General features: G+C 37.8%; 2 protein-coding genes across 2 annotated transcripts; one reads left to right on the top strand and one right to left on the bottom strand.

Moving 5' to 3' along the window:
- The first annotated feature begins 1,467 nt into the window (after positions 1–1,467).
- Positions 1,468–8,579, top strand: LOC137948631 (uncharacterized). The gene is made up of 4 exons (XM_068794740.1): positions 1,468–1,867; positions 3,531–3,792; positions 6,314–6,381; positions 8,092–8,579. Exons 1-4 carry the CDS (start codon positions 1,733–1,735, stop codon positions 8,356–8,358), a joined length of 732 nt encoding a protein of 243 aa, XP_068650841.1. The 5' UTR covers positions 1,468–1,732; the 3' UTR covers positions 8,359–8,579.
- A 2,350-nt stretch (positions 8,580–10,929) lies between these two features.
- On the bottom strand, positions 10,930–15,270 carry LOC137948323 (pentatricopeptide repeat-containing protein At5g02860). The gene is made up of 3 exons (XM_068794373.1): positions 12,739–15,270; positions 11,575–11,846; positions 10,930–11,435 (listed from the first exon to the last, which is right to left on the bottom strand). The coding sequence occupies exon 1, from the start codon at positions 15,213–15,215 to the stop codon at positions 12,768–12,770; it is 2,448 nt and encodes an 815-aa protein (XP_068650474.1). The 5' UTR covers positions 15,216–15,270; the 3' UTR covers positions 10,930–11,435; positions 11,575–11,846; positions 12,739–12,767.
- Between the last annotated feature and the right edge of the window lie 391 nt (positions 15,271–15,661).

Below are 15,661 nucleotides of genomic sequence, written 5' to 3'. Positions count from 1 at the left end.
AACTGTTTCTTCTAGGTGTTTGGCCAGCTAGCCGAATGGGTACTTACAATATTTTTTCTCTTTCATGTCCTGTCGGATGGGGGTAGTCAAAACGAATAACTTTGCTTATTTTTTTTGCCTTTGTTTTCGTAATTAGTAAAAAATGTCATTTTACTCCATGGGCTTGTCGTGTTTACTGTGTTGACCTCCTTTTCTAGTCAAACAATGTTGCTCAATTGTGTCAATAATGTGCTTTCTGGCATGAGTTGCTTCTTCCCTTATCGAGTGAGGCATTTAGATGGTCTTTTGCTAGTCAAAAAGGTATGCTGCCAAAAAAAGTCTTTTAGAGCTTTTAATACACCTCATTAGTAACTTAAATATTTTTATTAAAATTATTTTAATAGTGAACTTGAGACAAACATTCTTCTGGTTACCATTTTCTTATTCCAATTTTGTCTATTTTCTTGATTATGGGTTATGTAAATGAGTGAACGGGAAAATAAACAAAAAAGAAGAAGAAGTAAAATATGATAAAAAATCTAAATTATTTAAAATTAAAAAAGAAAACATGACATCATATATATAATACCTAAAGACATATAACACTATAAACATAACATGGTCATTCAAGAAAATACATCATCTTTTAAAAAAATTTACAAAAAGATTATGGTTCTACAATTTTTTAGTTAAAACTTAGGTACCTTTAATACAATAAATAATATTTCTATACCCTTAGAATTAAATTGTAATCGGTTATTGGGTATGGAATACCTTTTACCTGATTTTGTTCCGTCTAATAAATAGTAAACTATAAATAAATAAAATTATCAAGTATTGAAGCAAGATGTTTCTTTTGTTCTAGTCATATGTGGGGGAAGGGACCATCGACTTATTTGGTAAGAGTGCCATCTACAGTGGGACTTTGCCTGTGTTCCATCTAAAATAGAGACATAGAAGTTTATGTTGGAGATGAAGATGAACTTCAAATTTCCGTTTTGTTGACTAATTCCCCCCCCCCCCTTATCATATATTTGAATTTGATTGATAATGATACCCACATTTTAATTGTGGTATTGTAACTTAGTCAAATCTACTCGGGTGGATCGTTTAAGGGTCAGACTCAACATTTCTAGAATAGGCGAGTCCACCCTAGTGACTCAGTTTGACTCCAAATTTTCGATGTTGTGACACCGTGATTAATCCTTCTTCTTCTTCTTCTTTCTCCTCCCAATATTATATAATCAGTTTTAACTAGTAATTTATTATCATCCTCCATAAGGCGGAACTGCTTTTGTCATTACTAGTTACGACTTACAACATCAGAATTTTCGAGTAGACTGTCCTTGTCTTTTTCTCGTAAATCCTGTAAGATTCCAGGGCAATGACGAACTCGTCTCTGCTGTTGGAAAAGACTGCGTCGAGCAAATCTGTTTAAACGTCCAGTGACACAGACGGAAGCCGGCTGTTAGACTGCAAACTGCAAAAACTAAAAAGGATACCCAAGTATTTTTTTTTTTTCTAATTCCCAGAAAAAGTCTTTCCCTTCACAGTTTTCCCCCGACTGAAAATTATCCAAAGAGCGAGGCAAAGTGAGTTGGAAAAGCAGAAAGGCGGTGCCATCCCCCAGCCATATTTGAGTGGCGTTCTCTTAAGTATCTGGGGTTCAACACCCGACTGGAGTGAAGAAAGAGAATCGAATCGGGGAGAGAATTGATTCAAGAGGAGGAGGAGGGGGAGGAAGAAGAAGAAGATGACGGAGGTAATCCTCCATATCTACGACGTGACGAATAGCTCTTCTCCCAAGACAAACAACACCATCGTCCAGATCAACAAGATCTTCAAGGACGGAATTGGGTTGGGAGGGATCTTTCATAGCGCTGTGCAGGTTAGTTGTTTTTGTTTTCATTTGCGTACATTTAGAGGACTATCATTTTTGGTGGGGTTTGGAGAGATAGAAAATGCCAAAGGGCTCGATCTGCATGACATGGATTCCTGGAAATAACCGATTTTGATAAGTTTCTCCAATTGGAATTACTACCTAGGGAAGGAACTGGGTTTTTTTTTTGCGCTGACGGACTGTCCTAGTCTTGTGTATTGTGAGATTGATCATGTTTGAGTTCTGTTTTGCCATGTTAATGCGATGAGGTTTAGGAGTCTTCGAATTTCGTTCTTGTTCACCTTTTCTACTGCTGTGGCGTTTATAAAAGTTGGTGTTACATTGAAGAACTATATGGAAAATATTTTATTTTACGAGGTTTATAAGATTGAAAACCCCTTTTTTTCTGATCAGTTCTGTTGGTTGAATGCTAAAACTGTACATTCTTATTTTGGAAACGGTTGTTGGGGCATAACCCTGGACAGGTGACTATTGAATTGATGGAGTCAAGGAGAAGAAGTAATGGCAATGACCTTATCAAAATATTATGTACAACTAGATTGTGCCTTTGGCTCATTGGGCACATGGAGGTTTCTTGAGTGAGGTTTTGACTTCAAGTCTCACCACGGGTACTGTTTGTAGTTTGTATATCTAATTGACATTTTCAACATTCCAAAACATGAGTGTGAAAAACAGATACATAAAATTAAAATTAAAATAAAAATGAAACAAGGAGAAAAAAAATGAAAAAAAGAGAATACCGAGTTGCCATTGTCTTGTGAAAAGTAATTCAGATATGTATTTGTCATTGCTAAAAAAAGACCAGTTCCAGCTAGTGTTACTACCTTACTAACCAAAGCTGCTATCTACCTAGCTTTGTGAGGAGGGGTATGTGAGCTCTTTTCTGTAAGAGGCCTTTGCAATTGTTTAGTTTCAAGTTGGAAAAAAGTATGAGAAGTATTTGGTGCAAATTTACGCTATACTGGGGTGTGCCGCTTGTTTTCACATGACTATTCGTTAACTTTCGTCAAACCAAAGAATGTATTATTTTATGTGCTTCTTTGAAGGACATGATCATACTGTGATTTTCAGTGCACCTATTTTTTAGTTCATAAATTTGAATTTCATTTGTTACCATCTGTTTTCGAGTTTGTAATTTGAATTTCATCTGTTATTTAAAGACTGCGATTGTTGTGACCATAGTGGGTAAAATGGTAAGGCTGTGCTCTGTTGGCAACTGGCATAAAACCTCTATAAAATGTCAAAATAAGAATTTGAACCCTTCTTATTTGAGCAAGCTAGGTCTTTTGTCATCATCAGTTGATGGACCGGCATGAAGTAGAGGAAGGCCAAAAACAAAGTGGAAGGTAATGATGAGGAAAGACTCAAAGACAGTAAGGCCAAAAACAAAGTGGTAGGTAATGATGAGGAACGACTCAAAGACAGGAAGGCTAAAAACAAAGTGGAAGGTAATGATGAGGAAAGACTCAAAGACAATCAGCAAATAATGGAACTTTTAGAGACAAATTGAGTGGAGGAGAAGGAAATCTGTAGATCAACCTGACATAGTTGTGACAAAGCTCTGATGACAATTATGTTTATTTATGTGTAAGTAATGACCTATTTGAAGGCTTTTTGAGAGTGATAAACTTATTCTAATCAATCTTGGCAGGTCGATGGCGATGATGAATGGTCTTTTGGGTTTTGTGAGAATGGCTCTGGGGTTTTTTGTTGCCCCTCTGGCAAAAATCCCATGTACACATATCGGGAGCGGATTGTTCTCGGAGTAACTCAGTGTTCAATCTTCAAAGTTAATCAGATTTTGAGAGAACTTAGCAGAGAATGGCCTGGAAATTCTTATGACTTGCTAGCTAAAAACTGCAATCACTTTTGTGATGAATTCTGTGAAAGGCTTGGTGTGCCAAAACTTCCAGGTGACCTATCACTGATTGTTTTCCATCCAACATTTTAGTTATTGATAAATGAAAACTCTTCTAAAATATGTTCTATGTATGATGTAATTCTCTGGCTAAGTTTGATAGTGTCATGTACATGGCTTATGGATGCTATGCGATCTGTTCATTTTAGCAGTTTGTCTTCTATCACTCTAGGTTTTCCAGAATGAAGACCGCAGACGACACTTTTCTTGTTAGAGTATCTGAATTTGTGCTTCATCTTTTTTTTTTTTTTTTGAATTATAATTACGCATATAGAAAAGATACCCTGTTTTTAAAAAAATTGCCAATTAAAAAAAACAAAAAACAAAATAATAAAAAGATGCCTTTAACCCCTTCAGAATTGAACCATTAAGAAAATCCCCACCCTCACCCGCCTCCCTCTTCTTAAGGGAGGGAGGCCATATGAGCCAAAGGGAGAATCCACTTTAATACATCTTGTCTCCCACAATTTTCTGGCAATAGTCTTTAAAAAGTCATGATAAATAATTTTACCTTGGCAAGGCTTGCACCCAAGATATTATGCTAGAAATCCCCCCTATGTGGCAATTGAGCCAAAGCTCCAATCCAGCCTATTGGATTGATAGAATTTGTCACATGTTTCTTCTTATATGTCCTTTCTGAAATCCTGAAGTTGAGTGGCCATGCAGGCTTCCTCCTGGGAAGTAACTTGGATGTATGTTTAATCAGTTATTGCTAGCTGCACAGAAGTTTGCATTGTTACCAATTTTTTGTATCTTTTGAACTGAGATATAGCAAAGTGCTAAAGCAGCCCCATGAAGTACCTGCCAAGTTCCCTAAAAGCTTGTCTTTCAGTGCTAAATTGTGTAATTTTGGGACAGGCTAATAAACCTCTTCATTCCCCTAAACTGCTACATCTCTCTCTCTCTCTCTATCTCTCTCATTGTGAGTTTTTTGCACAGGTAATGATTCATGTAGAGTTTGATGAGAATGCATTCAATTTTTGCCCACCAAACTGAATAGATATCTGTTTGGAAACTAGGCTTCAATGATTCAACAGGGAGCAGTTTCTACTTTTTCTCTTTTGAGGATCACAGAATCATTTGAATTTGTGGGCTATGGTTTTTTTGTTTGTTGTTGCAACTCATTTATAACCATGGTCCTGCTGGACTTCAACAAATCAACTGAAGCACTTCTCATCTTTCTTGATCTGTTCTTTGGAATAGTGAATACTTGAAAGTATCTGTTCTTCGACAGCTATGCCCTGGCCTCTCATTGTGTTTGGTAGCTGCTTTTTTTCAGATCACATTAAAGAAATGTAGTCTGCCTTAATAATGAGGGATGGCCGGACAATTCCGGGTGCATTCAAGTCTCTTGCAGTGCTTTATATGTGCAAACTTCTTAACTAGTGTGGCTAGTTCCAAGTACTTCAGCTTTTTGGTCTGTTTCCTTCTTGTCATCTCTCCCTGCTTCTGGGAATTGGTTTTGTTACACCTGCTGTACCTTAACTATTTTAGTGCGATTTGTTCCTCTTGTTTTCTCTGTTCTAGGAAATCAGAAAAGAGAAAACCCAATATGCCTGATAAATGGTTCAAAATTTGCATTTATCTTGAAAGCACCTGATTGTAATTGAAACAAGGCAACAGATCATTCCTGCAAGTCCAATCAGCTCAATTGAATTGGTTGGCTTAGCTGATTTAATAATCTCGCAGACATATTTTTGGTGCTCAATATATAACTGACAAAACCTTCTTTTGTTTGAATATGATAATCGTTTTATCTTGTTGACTTAGATCTCTTTTCAAAATATTCTTGTTAGATACTACTAGTTTTCTTTCTTTTCTTGGGTTTAATGTAGGAGTATATTGAGGACCTGTAAAAAACCCTAGACGGAGGTAAAGAAGAACCCATGTTTCCTTATTCTTGTTACTTTTTCTGTCTAATTTTTCAGATTCGTGAGTAAAAAAGGAAACAAGTAAAGTTCATATTCTTTCTAAAAACAGCAAACTGTGTCCATAATCTGTTTGAATTGGTTGTTAACAACTCCAAACAGTTGATATTTAAAGATGAGTAGTGATCAGTTTTTACTTAATTACATATCAATTTCAGGACTAGTTCTCTGCATTATTATTGTTTCAGTTTTCACAGCTTTAGTTTCTATTTGTGATTTTAAATCATTAATGTGCCTCTGGTAGAATATGTCAGAACTCTTCGTCTGTGTGAGGTAGAACTAATTCATAAGTTAGTGAAGGTTATTTATTCAAGTATTTAATGTTGGCTATCTCCCCAAATGCCCTACCTCTGAACCTAAAGCTTGCTTTGAGAAATCCCCAAATGAGGCCATTGAGCCAAAGTCCACCCCATAGTTTTTTTTTTTAAAAAAAAAGTTATATTAAGTTAATGGAGTTTCTAAATTTAGCTATTTCAGTTAGTTATTTAAATTATTTTATTCAGCACCTGCTTTGTTTCCAACTCTTTGTCACGTTCTCATCATTTCTGGAAACAGGTAATTTTTCTCATAGCATTTTGTCATTCACAGCTTGGGTGAACAGGTTTGCTAATGCTGGAGATGCTGCTATGGGGGTTGCTGGAACTACAGCATTAAAGGTGTGATTCTCTCCAATTAAAGATGCTGCTTGCTTGGTTTTTCTTTTTGGTTTAAAAATTTATTCAAAAGATCAATGAAATGCAACTGTTTCCTATTTTTATTTTCTGCATTTAATCTTTGGTCATCCATGTGAAGTGTTATCTTTCTTAGAAAAAAACAAAAAAAGGTGAAATGCCAACAGGCTTCACTGAATCTTTCCATTTTTATCATTACATACAGAAAGACAGCTTTCTGTAAGGGACACCTTATCGTGCAATGAGCTTTGTACATCTCACTGTTGTGCCTGTTAATAACTTGTTTTGCAAAGAGTAGCACTAGAGAAGAAACAGCACACTCATTGGGAGTTTTTGGCTCATGTTACTCATGATGAGGCAAGATGAGGACAGCATGAGAGAAAGAGGAGCAGAGAGATTTTCTGTTTTTGATGACAGAAAAACCAATGTTCGGCAGCTCATGAAGTTTGCAAACTTGTTTTCTCATTTCTTGACCAATACAATTTTTTGTAATTTTAAGGAATTGAACGATGGGATTAGTTATAGAGATATTGTGTTGGAGATGAGCCAGCATTTGTGACGATATTGTATAACCTTCTTACAGAAGAAGAATGTCCATATTTTTTTTTTGTTGAAATTATGCTATCTTTGCTTGTTACTGTACTACAACATTATTTGCTGTGCACAAGTTCTGTTTCAGAATTCCTGTCCTTCCAAACTAGCATGCAGTTGTTATCATTTCAAGTCTCTCTGTATACAAGTCAGTCTGGTGCTATAGTTTTTTATCATGTGGAACATGTTTAATGATTTTTGACCAATTCTTTTCTACATAGAAAACTGATGATTTGTTTATTTGAATAAGATCAAAGTAGAATGTTAATCTGCTCGTAAATGAATTCTGGAAGTAGGTGATGTTTGTGAAGATTGCAACTCGTTTATTTCACAAATAGGACAGTTTTTGTTTATTGCTGGATGCTGCATGTGGGAAGAAGATTCCTTTTTATTTTTTACTTGAGATCCCTTTGTACAGAAAAAAACAGGGACGGTTACAGAGTGCATATATGTAGTCCAAAACTAAGTCTCAGGAAGGAAACTGTTGCTGTCGCTTTCTTGTGAAGCAGTAGCAGGATGAGATCAACTTAGAAACAAGGGTAGTGATAGCCTTAGTAAATGCTATGAACTGCCATTTTTTTTGGTCAAACATTTGAGGAAAATTAGCCTGCATGGTTTAAATAATGTGATGCATTGATATGTTTGGCTATTCTCACTGTAGGTGACTGGGCTTAATTTAATTTTGATTTTTTGAATGGCTCATTGTTTAGTCAATCTCATGTTGAGGGCGACCGGGAATCTGAGAGTAATGACACTCTTAAGAACTGCAATTCTTTTTAGTAAAACACTTATTGCCCCATTCAGAATTGTCTATCCATTGATCTGTTTGAAAATTCTTAACTTTTGGTAATTGGGTTTAATTTTATTTTTTAATGGTGAGTGTCATTAGAAATCTCTCTGGTGAGTGCATTCTTAATGACTACATAAGACCTTATCTTTTGGCTATTGAATGGTGGCCCTGGGATTGAGCCTGAGCATTTTCTTTGTCTACTGAAATCACTTGTTTGTGTTTTTAGCAAAATTTTTTTGTTGCTCAATTTCTTCAACACTTGTCATTTAGGCTCTTTTATCTTTCTACAATCACTTGTTTTTATGATTTTTCAGTTCAGGCAAGCTAAGACAGAAATTGCATCGGCCAGCAAAGTGGCATATAATTTCCTTGCTGGGGTAACTTCTAACTCCCAGGTACAGATTACTCCCGAGTCTCCAAGCAATTCCAACAGAGGTGGCATCTCCAGATTTCAAGGTGCTTGGCTGAAAAGCCTGGTGGCAATTGGCGCCAAACCAATTAATGGTTCAGAGGCGTCAGATCAGAATGAGGTTGCAAACCAACCACGACAAAATCAACCAGCAGAAGAAACAATCACGTAGTTTAAAAAGAGATATGCAGGAGTTGCTGTGGCAACTGCTACTCTGTTGTACTTGTGACAAATTCATCTGGAACCATCCTATACAATTTTATTCTTGCTAAAGACATATTTCAATTGGAACTGAGAATATCCATACATGAAGTGGTATTGAAGGGGACCATCTTTTTCGTTTGTTGAAAATTTAAGTGGACCATCTTTATAAAGAAGTCTTCTTGAATCCAAGGTTGCTCAGGTGTTTCTTTTCAAATCTACTGTGCATGTGCTGTCTCTTCTGTTCTCCCTGGAATATTTTCTTTGGCTTGTATGCTGTTGATGTGATGTAGCCCTTGAAAGCACAGAGACAATCGAGTGGAAAGCATTTGCAGCGATTCTGGACTTGATCTGCCCTCTCTTTGGGATAGGCCTTCTGCTGACGAAACTTCCATCTCCAAAAGCAGCAGCGGGAATAGTGCTTACCTTGCTATTTCTCATTCCGCTCATATGCCGGAACACCTCAGAAATTCGGAGTCTTCTAAGTCTACTGGAATCCTCAGATGGTTTGGCTGCTGCTCCATGGGGAGGTATTTATAGCTGGCTTTTGGGAAACAGGATTTGTTATTATAATTTGTAGACTTATCCAGAGGATTGAAAATTTTAATGGGAAACATGCCAGCTTAGTTGTCTTGCTGTGCAGAGATTCCTGGAACGGATTCTCTGTATGCTTTTGTTAGATTGGATTTAAAACAGGCCACAGATCGGTGGCCTTGAGATTCTGTTCATGCATCCTTTGACACCTGTTGAATTTATGGCATTTGGAGTTCAGAAATCCAGAGTAGGTAATTTCTATGGATGCAGAAGGGTCAAGGAATCATGTGCTTGTCTTGTTTTATCTACAGCTGACAGATAAGATTTGTTCTTAAGGAGTGCTGAAATGGTTGTAGCTGGAAGGCACTCAACAGTGTCAAGCTCTGGATACAATTTATTCCAAGCTAAGCATCAGAAAACAAAGGTCAAAGTTCTGCACAATTGCACTGAAACAATGGAAACTAAAGATCCAAAACTAGGATTGTATCTTAAAGCTGTCCATTTTTACCAGATCTTATTTTCTTGCTCACAAATAATATGACATGAAATCTTTAAAATCTTATTTTGATAATAACCACCAGTTCATGATTAGAAAGAAAAATGTCTATAACCCATTTACATTGTCGTTGTTAAAAGAGATTCAGAAATTAGGCTTTCTTGACTGGGATTATCAGGAATTCAAGTTTTATGTTCAGGGAATCAGATTTGTATTAAACGATTTAATGTCGGTTGTTATGAAGCATTTTGTAATCCAAAAATTAGATTTCTGTAGCCTAACCATGTAGAGAATCAGTCGAAGCTGCTTATAAGATTACGAACAGTCGATGGTACGGTTATCTTGTCTCAGAATCGGACAAAACTAAAGATTATAAGCAATATCATACGGTAGTCTGACGCATGAAGACATGCCACCCTGTTATGTCTACTGACTCTGATCTCCTTAAAAGTTGATCTCAATAATTCTTCCCTAATCGTCATTGCACATATCCATATCCAAGCCACTTTCCTCTCTCCGTCCTAGAAAGAGGGAGGAACTTGCTTAAGACCTTCCTGGCTCATCTAAATCAATCTACAGAAGATGGAAAGCTATTTAAACGAGAGAGGGAATGACTCTCCCTACTGTTAGGTTTTCTCCGCAACAATGGTGGGTGCCAGTGCTGAGCAGAGTTGTCAATCTCTTCTGAGCAATAGAAGAAAGCAAAGTTCCAGCAAATGGTGCGCAATCGGGTCAGCTGCAATCCGCCGAGTGAAGGGTATGCTACCATGCCGACTGTCCATTGAGACAGGTGCGGGAAAGAACCTGCCATCGTTCCGAAGGTTGGAGCCTCAATGAGTCTGGTTTTTGTTCGAGTTGGAGCTACTCATTTGTGCATTTGAGAAGTTCCCAAAAGGAGAGGATTATGCAACTGAAAGTTTTTTACAATACTAGTACCATATCATATCTCTGTGAATTATAATAAGCTTAAAGCAGCTTCAAACAAGCCTTTAATGATCAATTTCCCCAGAGTAGGCGTCTTGCCTAAACGTCTGTTTCCCCCATCGTTTTCAGTGTTCTTCTCACTAGCAAACGGAACAACCAAGGGATCCATCTATTTTCCCTTTGTATGTCCAAGTGCTTGGTGTCAATTTTATTGATAAAAACTTGCCATAAAATGAAAATATGTCTCACAAAAATCACATTCACAGTTCTGATTTTTAGGAGTTCACTAAGAAAGGGTTAAATTAAATCGATTGATGTGCATGGCAGCTACTGGGCTGGTTTTTTAAGTTTATTAGTGGGATAAAAACTTGATCATGCGCCCAGTTGTTTGTTAGTAGGATCAAACCTCGGCTCTTGCCATCTAACACATTTTAACCTGCTTGGTACATTGTGCTCCAGTTCACATCTCATCAACTGGAGTACTCTCTCTACAGTGAGGAGAGCTCCTTCATCTGCACCAAAGTTGTTCAAACTGTCGAACCAAGTGGTGAGAAAAAAATTACAGTAAGCAATAATGACCAAGTATGAAATTGTACAGTTATCAAAACATGCTTCGTATATCAAAAAGGAGTAACAGCTAAAAATGGACTCTTTAGCTAATGATAGACTAGAATAGAGGAAAAGGATTTGAAGACTTCAACTTCGTCAGGATGAAGCTTTGCCGATGCTATCTAAGACCCTTCTCCACATTGATCTAAAGATTTGACATAAAACTTCCTAATGTGTCCCTCTGCATAAAAATCAACCATTGCTACAGCATAGCTTACAAAACTGTAGGCTTCCTTTTGACCAACATATGCTTCGTAACCATATTCATGCAAATTTCTCAGTCACAGGAAACAGCTGCTAGTTCAGCTTTTCGCGTGGGAGATGCTTCAACTGTTGTAGTCTCATTCATTAACTTCAACGAATAATATTCCATTGTATAATTTAAATGATTGAGAACAAAGTTCTTGGCCAGGTCGGTCGCCTGAGTTTTCCCCACTGGTTTCCAAGCACGCTCATTGATGATGAAGTGCACCCCAGAGACATTTCTGGAAATGAGAAAAGACCATCAAATGCATAGGAAGGAAAGCATCATTTCCATGTAAAAGCAACAAAAGAACTCAAAATTCTCACCACAGGTAACTAAGAAAACTAAAATAGGTCTAAGGCAAAAGAAAGATTACTTACAGTATTCCCTGAATGGCTCTTCAAGTTTCTGAGAGCACCCCCAATGAGGTGAGGCGAAGGATCAATCAAACAAGGCAGATAACCATCTGCTGCTACAGCCATTTTGTCATGTTTGGCTTAAATAGAGATCCCAATTAAATCACTCTGCAGATCTCCATTGATTGCTAATTGGCCTTTGATAAGCTTTAAACCATACACAGCTCAAAGCCTTTTGGCACCTTTCAGCTCAAGTCAGAGTCAAATAGATAGGTTAGGCATCCTCAATAGGATACCTGTGGTAAGAAAGACAATTCAAGATGGATCAATGAATGGTGATAAAAACTCAACTTTAACTTTTTATTTTTTATGAGAAATCCACTCAACTTAACTGTTATTTGCAAGATCAAATTATATAAATATTGATTCAGAAACAGAAAATTTTTGACATCTTGAACCTCCATCAATTTATTATTAAAATATCTGGTTGTCTAGTCAATAGTACAGCAGAGTTTCACCGTAGTGTCATGTCCAACTGAGTCTAAATATTGATATAATTTTGCAAGAGAGAGAGTGGTAAAAGAGTTAGGAGAGTAAAAAATTCCAAGTCAATTCAACTAAAAGCAACCTCATGAGTTTCTCTTTTCTGAAATGACAAGAAAAAAAAAAAAAAAAAGAAGTCTGTGTACAGGAGGATAGAGCAGAAGATTGGGTATGGTTTGGTCAGTGTGTAGTGTTGTCCCTCGTTGTGTCTGGTAAAGAAAATCTATAGGGTATTGCTTCTACCATTTGAGAACTGAAAAGTAGCCAAGTTTGGAAATTTTGAAAGGGCAAATGGCCCGTAAGGGCATACCACAGGTAAAACACTCTTTTTTCACTATAATAAAGTGAAAAACTCAAAACAAAGATCACAAATAGTAGAGACTGTAGAAAGCATGCTTGATAGTAAAGGATGATGAATTCAGTGCATGCAGAGAACAGCATATTCAAACTAACAGTAGGATTATTAAGACACCAACACTTGATAGAATTCAATTTTTCTAATTATCCTTTTTAGTTGAATTACAGGCATATATATTTCAATCAGTAAGAAAAAGAATTCCATAAAAAATGAGACTGCTTTTTGATGAGTAAAGGTAGATTTTACACACAAAAGAAAAAATAAAAGATACAAGTGTTAATACATACATGGCTTTAAAGCAATAGGTGGTCGAAAGCTAGCTCCTCATTATTCGTTCTAATAATCGGCTTTCTTCCTGCTTTGAAACATGAGGGTCAAGCTTCTGAAGGTTCTGAACAAAAATGCTGGCTTCTTCTCTTCTACCAACTTTACAATACCCATCCACAATAGTGTTATATGTATTCTCATTAGGCCTACACCCTTTCTTTATCATATGTTGCACAACATCAAGGGCTTCCACAAACATAGACTGGGTGACATAACTAGCAAGAAATGTATTATAAGTTACAACATCAGGTTCATGCCCAGAAGATATTAGTTCAGAGAACATGCGAGAGGCATCTCGCATCCGACCTTGTCTACCATACGCATTTATCATAGTATTATATGATATAATATCAGGCTTTTCTCCTTTCTCCTGAATTTCCCTAAGAATTTCCTCTGATCTCTGGAAGTTACCCATCCGACCATACATATCCATCAAACAATTGTAGGTGGCTAGAGTTGGAGTAAAACCACTTTTCTTCATGAAATCAAGAATTTCACTTGCTTTCATGACCATCTGTCTCCTACCATAGATGGAGATCATAGCGTTAAGAGTAGTAATGTCAGGGGAAAAACCTCTTCTTCTCAACTCCATAAAAGCCTGTTCTGTTTCACTCAAAAGGTTGCTCTTGCTATAAACTAGAACAAGTGTCTTAAACAGAACATTGTGTGGCTCAATGACCTCGGAATAAATGTCATTTGCAAGACCATTCATTCTCTCCATCTCCTTCCCATTTGCATAAGCATGTAACAGTGAGCAATATGTGACTTCATTGGGCTTACAGTGACCATCTCTCATTTCTGAAAAAATCTTCTCTGCATCTTCCCAGCGAGCCCCACGAGCCAAAGCAGCCATAACAGCATTGTAAGTAGAAAGATCTGGACAAAATCCTGCCTTAATCATCCCTTCATAAACCTCCATTGCTTCATCAAAAAGTCCACATCTGCTATAACCACTTATCAATGTATTAAAAGTCTCCCTCTCAGGCACAAATCCTGCCTTCTTCATTTCTTTGAACACACCTGACACCTCAGATGCCATTCCATTTTGTCCAAACACAGCCAGAAGTGAATTCCATGTAACTACATCTGGGGCATAGCCACTTTCTCTGAGCTCGTCAAAGACTTTCATCATTTCTGCAAACTTTCCTCTGTACCCGTACATCTTGATCAATGCATTGTAAGTACATAAATTTGGTTTACACTTTTCAGCTTTCATCTCCAAATAAATACCAATAGCTGAATCACATTTCCCAGCCTTCTCAAACCCTGACAATAGAGTTGTGTAAGTAACAACATCAGGCTTAATCCCTTTCTCCACCATCTGAGTTTGAATGGCGACTGCTTCATCTAGAAGTCCATCTCTTGCATATGCTGAAATCAAAGAATTGAAAGTAACTGCGCTAGGAGTAAACCCATTAACCTCCATTTGTTTCAGAACTGCCGCTGCTTCCTTATACCTACGCGACTTGCCATAAACATCTAAAAGTACGTTATAAGAAACATTATCAGGGGCGTAACCCATAGATTTCATCTCCTCAAAAATCTGAGCAGCTTCCTGATACAGAGACCCACGTCGACAACAACTAATAAGAGTGTTATAAGTGTAAGAATCTGGAGAAATTCCTTCGTTCTTCATAGTCTCAACAAGGAAGGTAATTTTCTTCCAAGGCATCCCCATTTTCCCATACACATTGAGAATGACATTGTAAGTGATGAGGGTCGGTTTGCATCCTTCCTCCACCATCTTCCTGAAGATAGAAAGTGCTTGACTATACCTTCCGTTCCGGGAACAAGCAGTAATCAGAGCGGTATAAGCATAAACCTCAATTACAAAACCATCTTTTTGAAGACTCTGAATTAGAGAAGCTGCACACGAGATACGGCCTTCTCGGCCAAGGATGCCAACAACGATAGCAATGGTAGAACCCACCAAAAGAGAGTGCGATTTTCCATTTCTACGCACCCATTCGAAGATTCGAAGAGCAGTTTCATGCTTCCGGTGGAAGGACAAAGCTTTAATTATGCCTAAGAGTTCAAAGGACAGAAGTTGCTCGTCACCTCGTTCCATTAAATCGTTGAGAATTTCATCTAAATTGGCATCGGCATCGCCACTGATAAGAGTGTGGAGGGTCCGCTGGCCTCGGGGGGATACATGGTGCGGCACCCATGGCTTTCCACGGTTGCCGTCGAGGAACTTGCCAAGACGAGGCTTGCGGGAACTCGGCCGCCTACGGGCAGGTACCTTTGGGGGTAGAGAAGGATTGGGGGGAGGAGAATTTGGCGCATCATTGGAGATGAGGAGTTCTTGGAGGAGAGGCGTGAGAGGTGAAGAAGTGGACGGAGGAGGTTTCGGTTGAAGATTTTGGGGTTCTTGGAAAACGGGTTTTGGAGAAGGAGGTCCAGGGAGGAGTAAGGGAAGAGAGAGTTTATCTGCCATGACGACGAGTGGGAAGCACAGGCGAAACCACCAGGTTTAGCATCAAGTAGCAAATATGTAGTGGACTGTGCTGCTGGAAAAAATCCGGGGTCGAAACTCGCAATAGCCAGTAGCCTCTGTCCACCAGTCGCCCGATATTTTCCGCGACAAGGGAATTTCATGCTCAATTATCCTTTAATATTAAGGATAATAATGTGAGTAATGATAATATATATTTTACTAAACATACTTGATTATATTTAATTTGAACTTTTTGGATCATACAATTCCAATGTAGTTTTTATACAAATTTTGGGAGTATTTGAACATTTTGGGAGAGATCAAGGACTCGGGATGGTTGACTCGTAACTCCGCGCACACCTCATCCCATAGCTCGTTGATAAACGCCCCCATCAGCAGTTCGTCGGAGGGGTCAGCATAGAGGAGCTCAAAGCTCTCTCGGTTGT

This window comes from Aristolochia californica, unplaced genomic scaffold, assembly GCF_029961685.1.
Source record: "Aristolochia californica isolate CCGP_79_NKW_82.1479 unplaced genomic scaffold, dmAriCali1.0.hap1 SCAF_13, whole genome shotgun sequence".
Lineage (NCBI taxonomy): Eukaryota > Viridiplantae > Streptophyta > Magnoliopsida > Piperales > Aristolochiaceae > Aristolochia > Aristolochia californica.
This window is presented reverse-complemented; position numbering and strand designations above follow the sequence as displayed.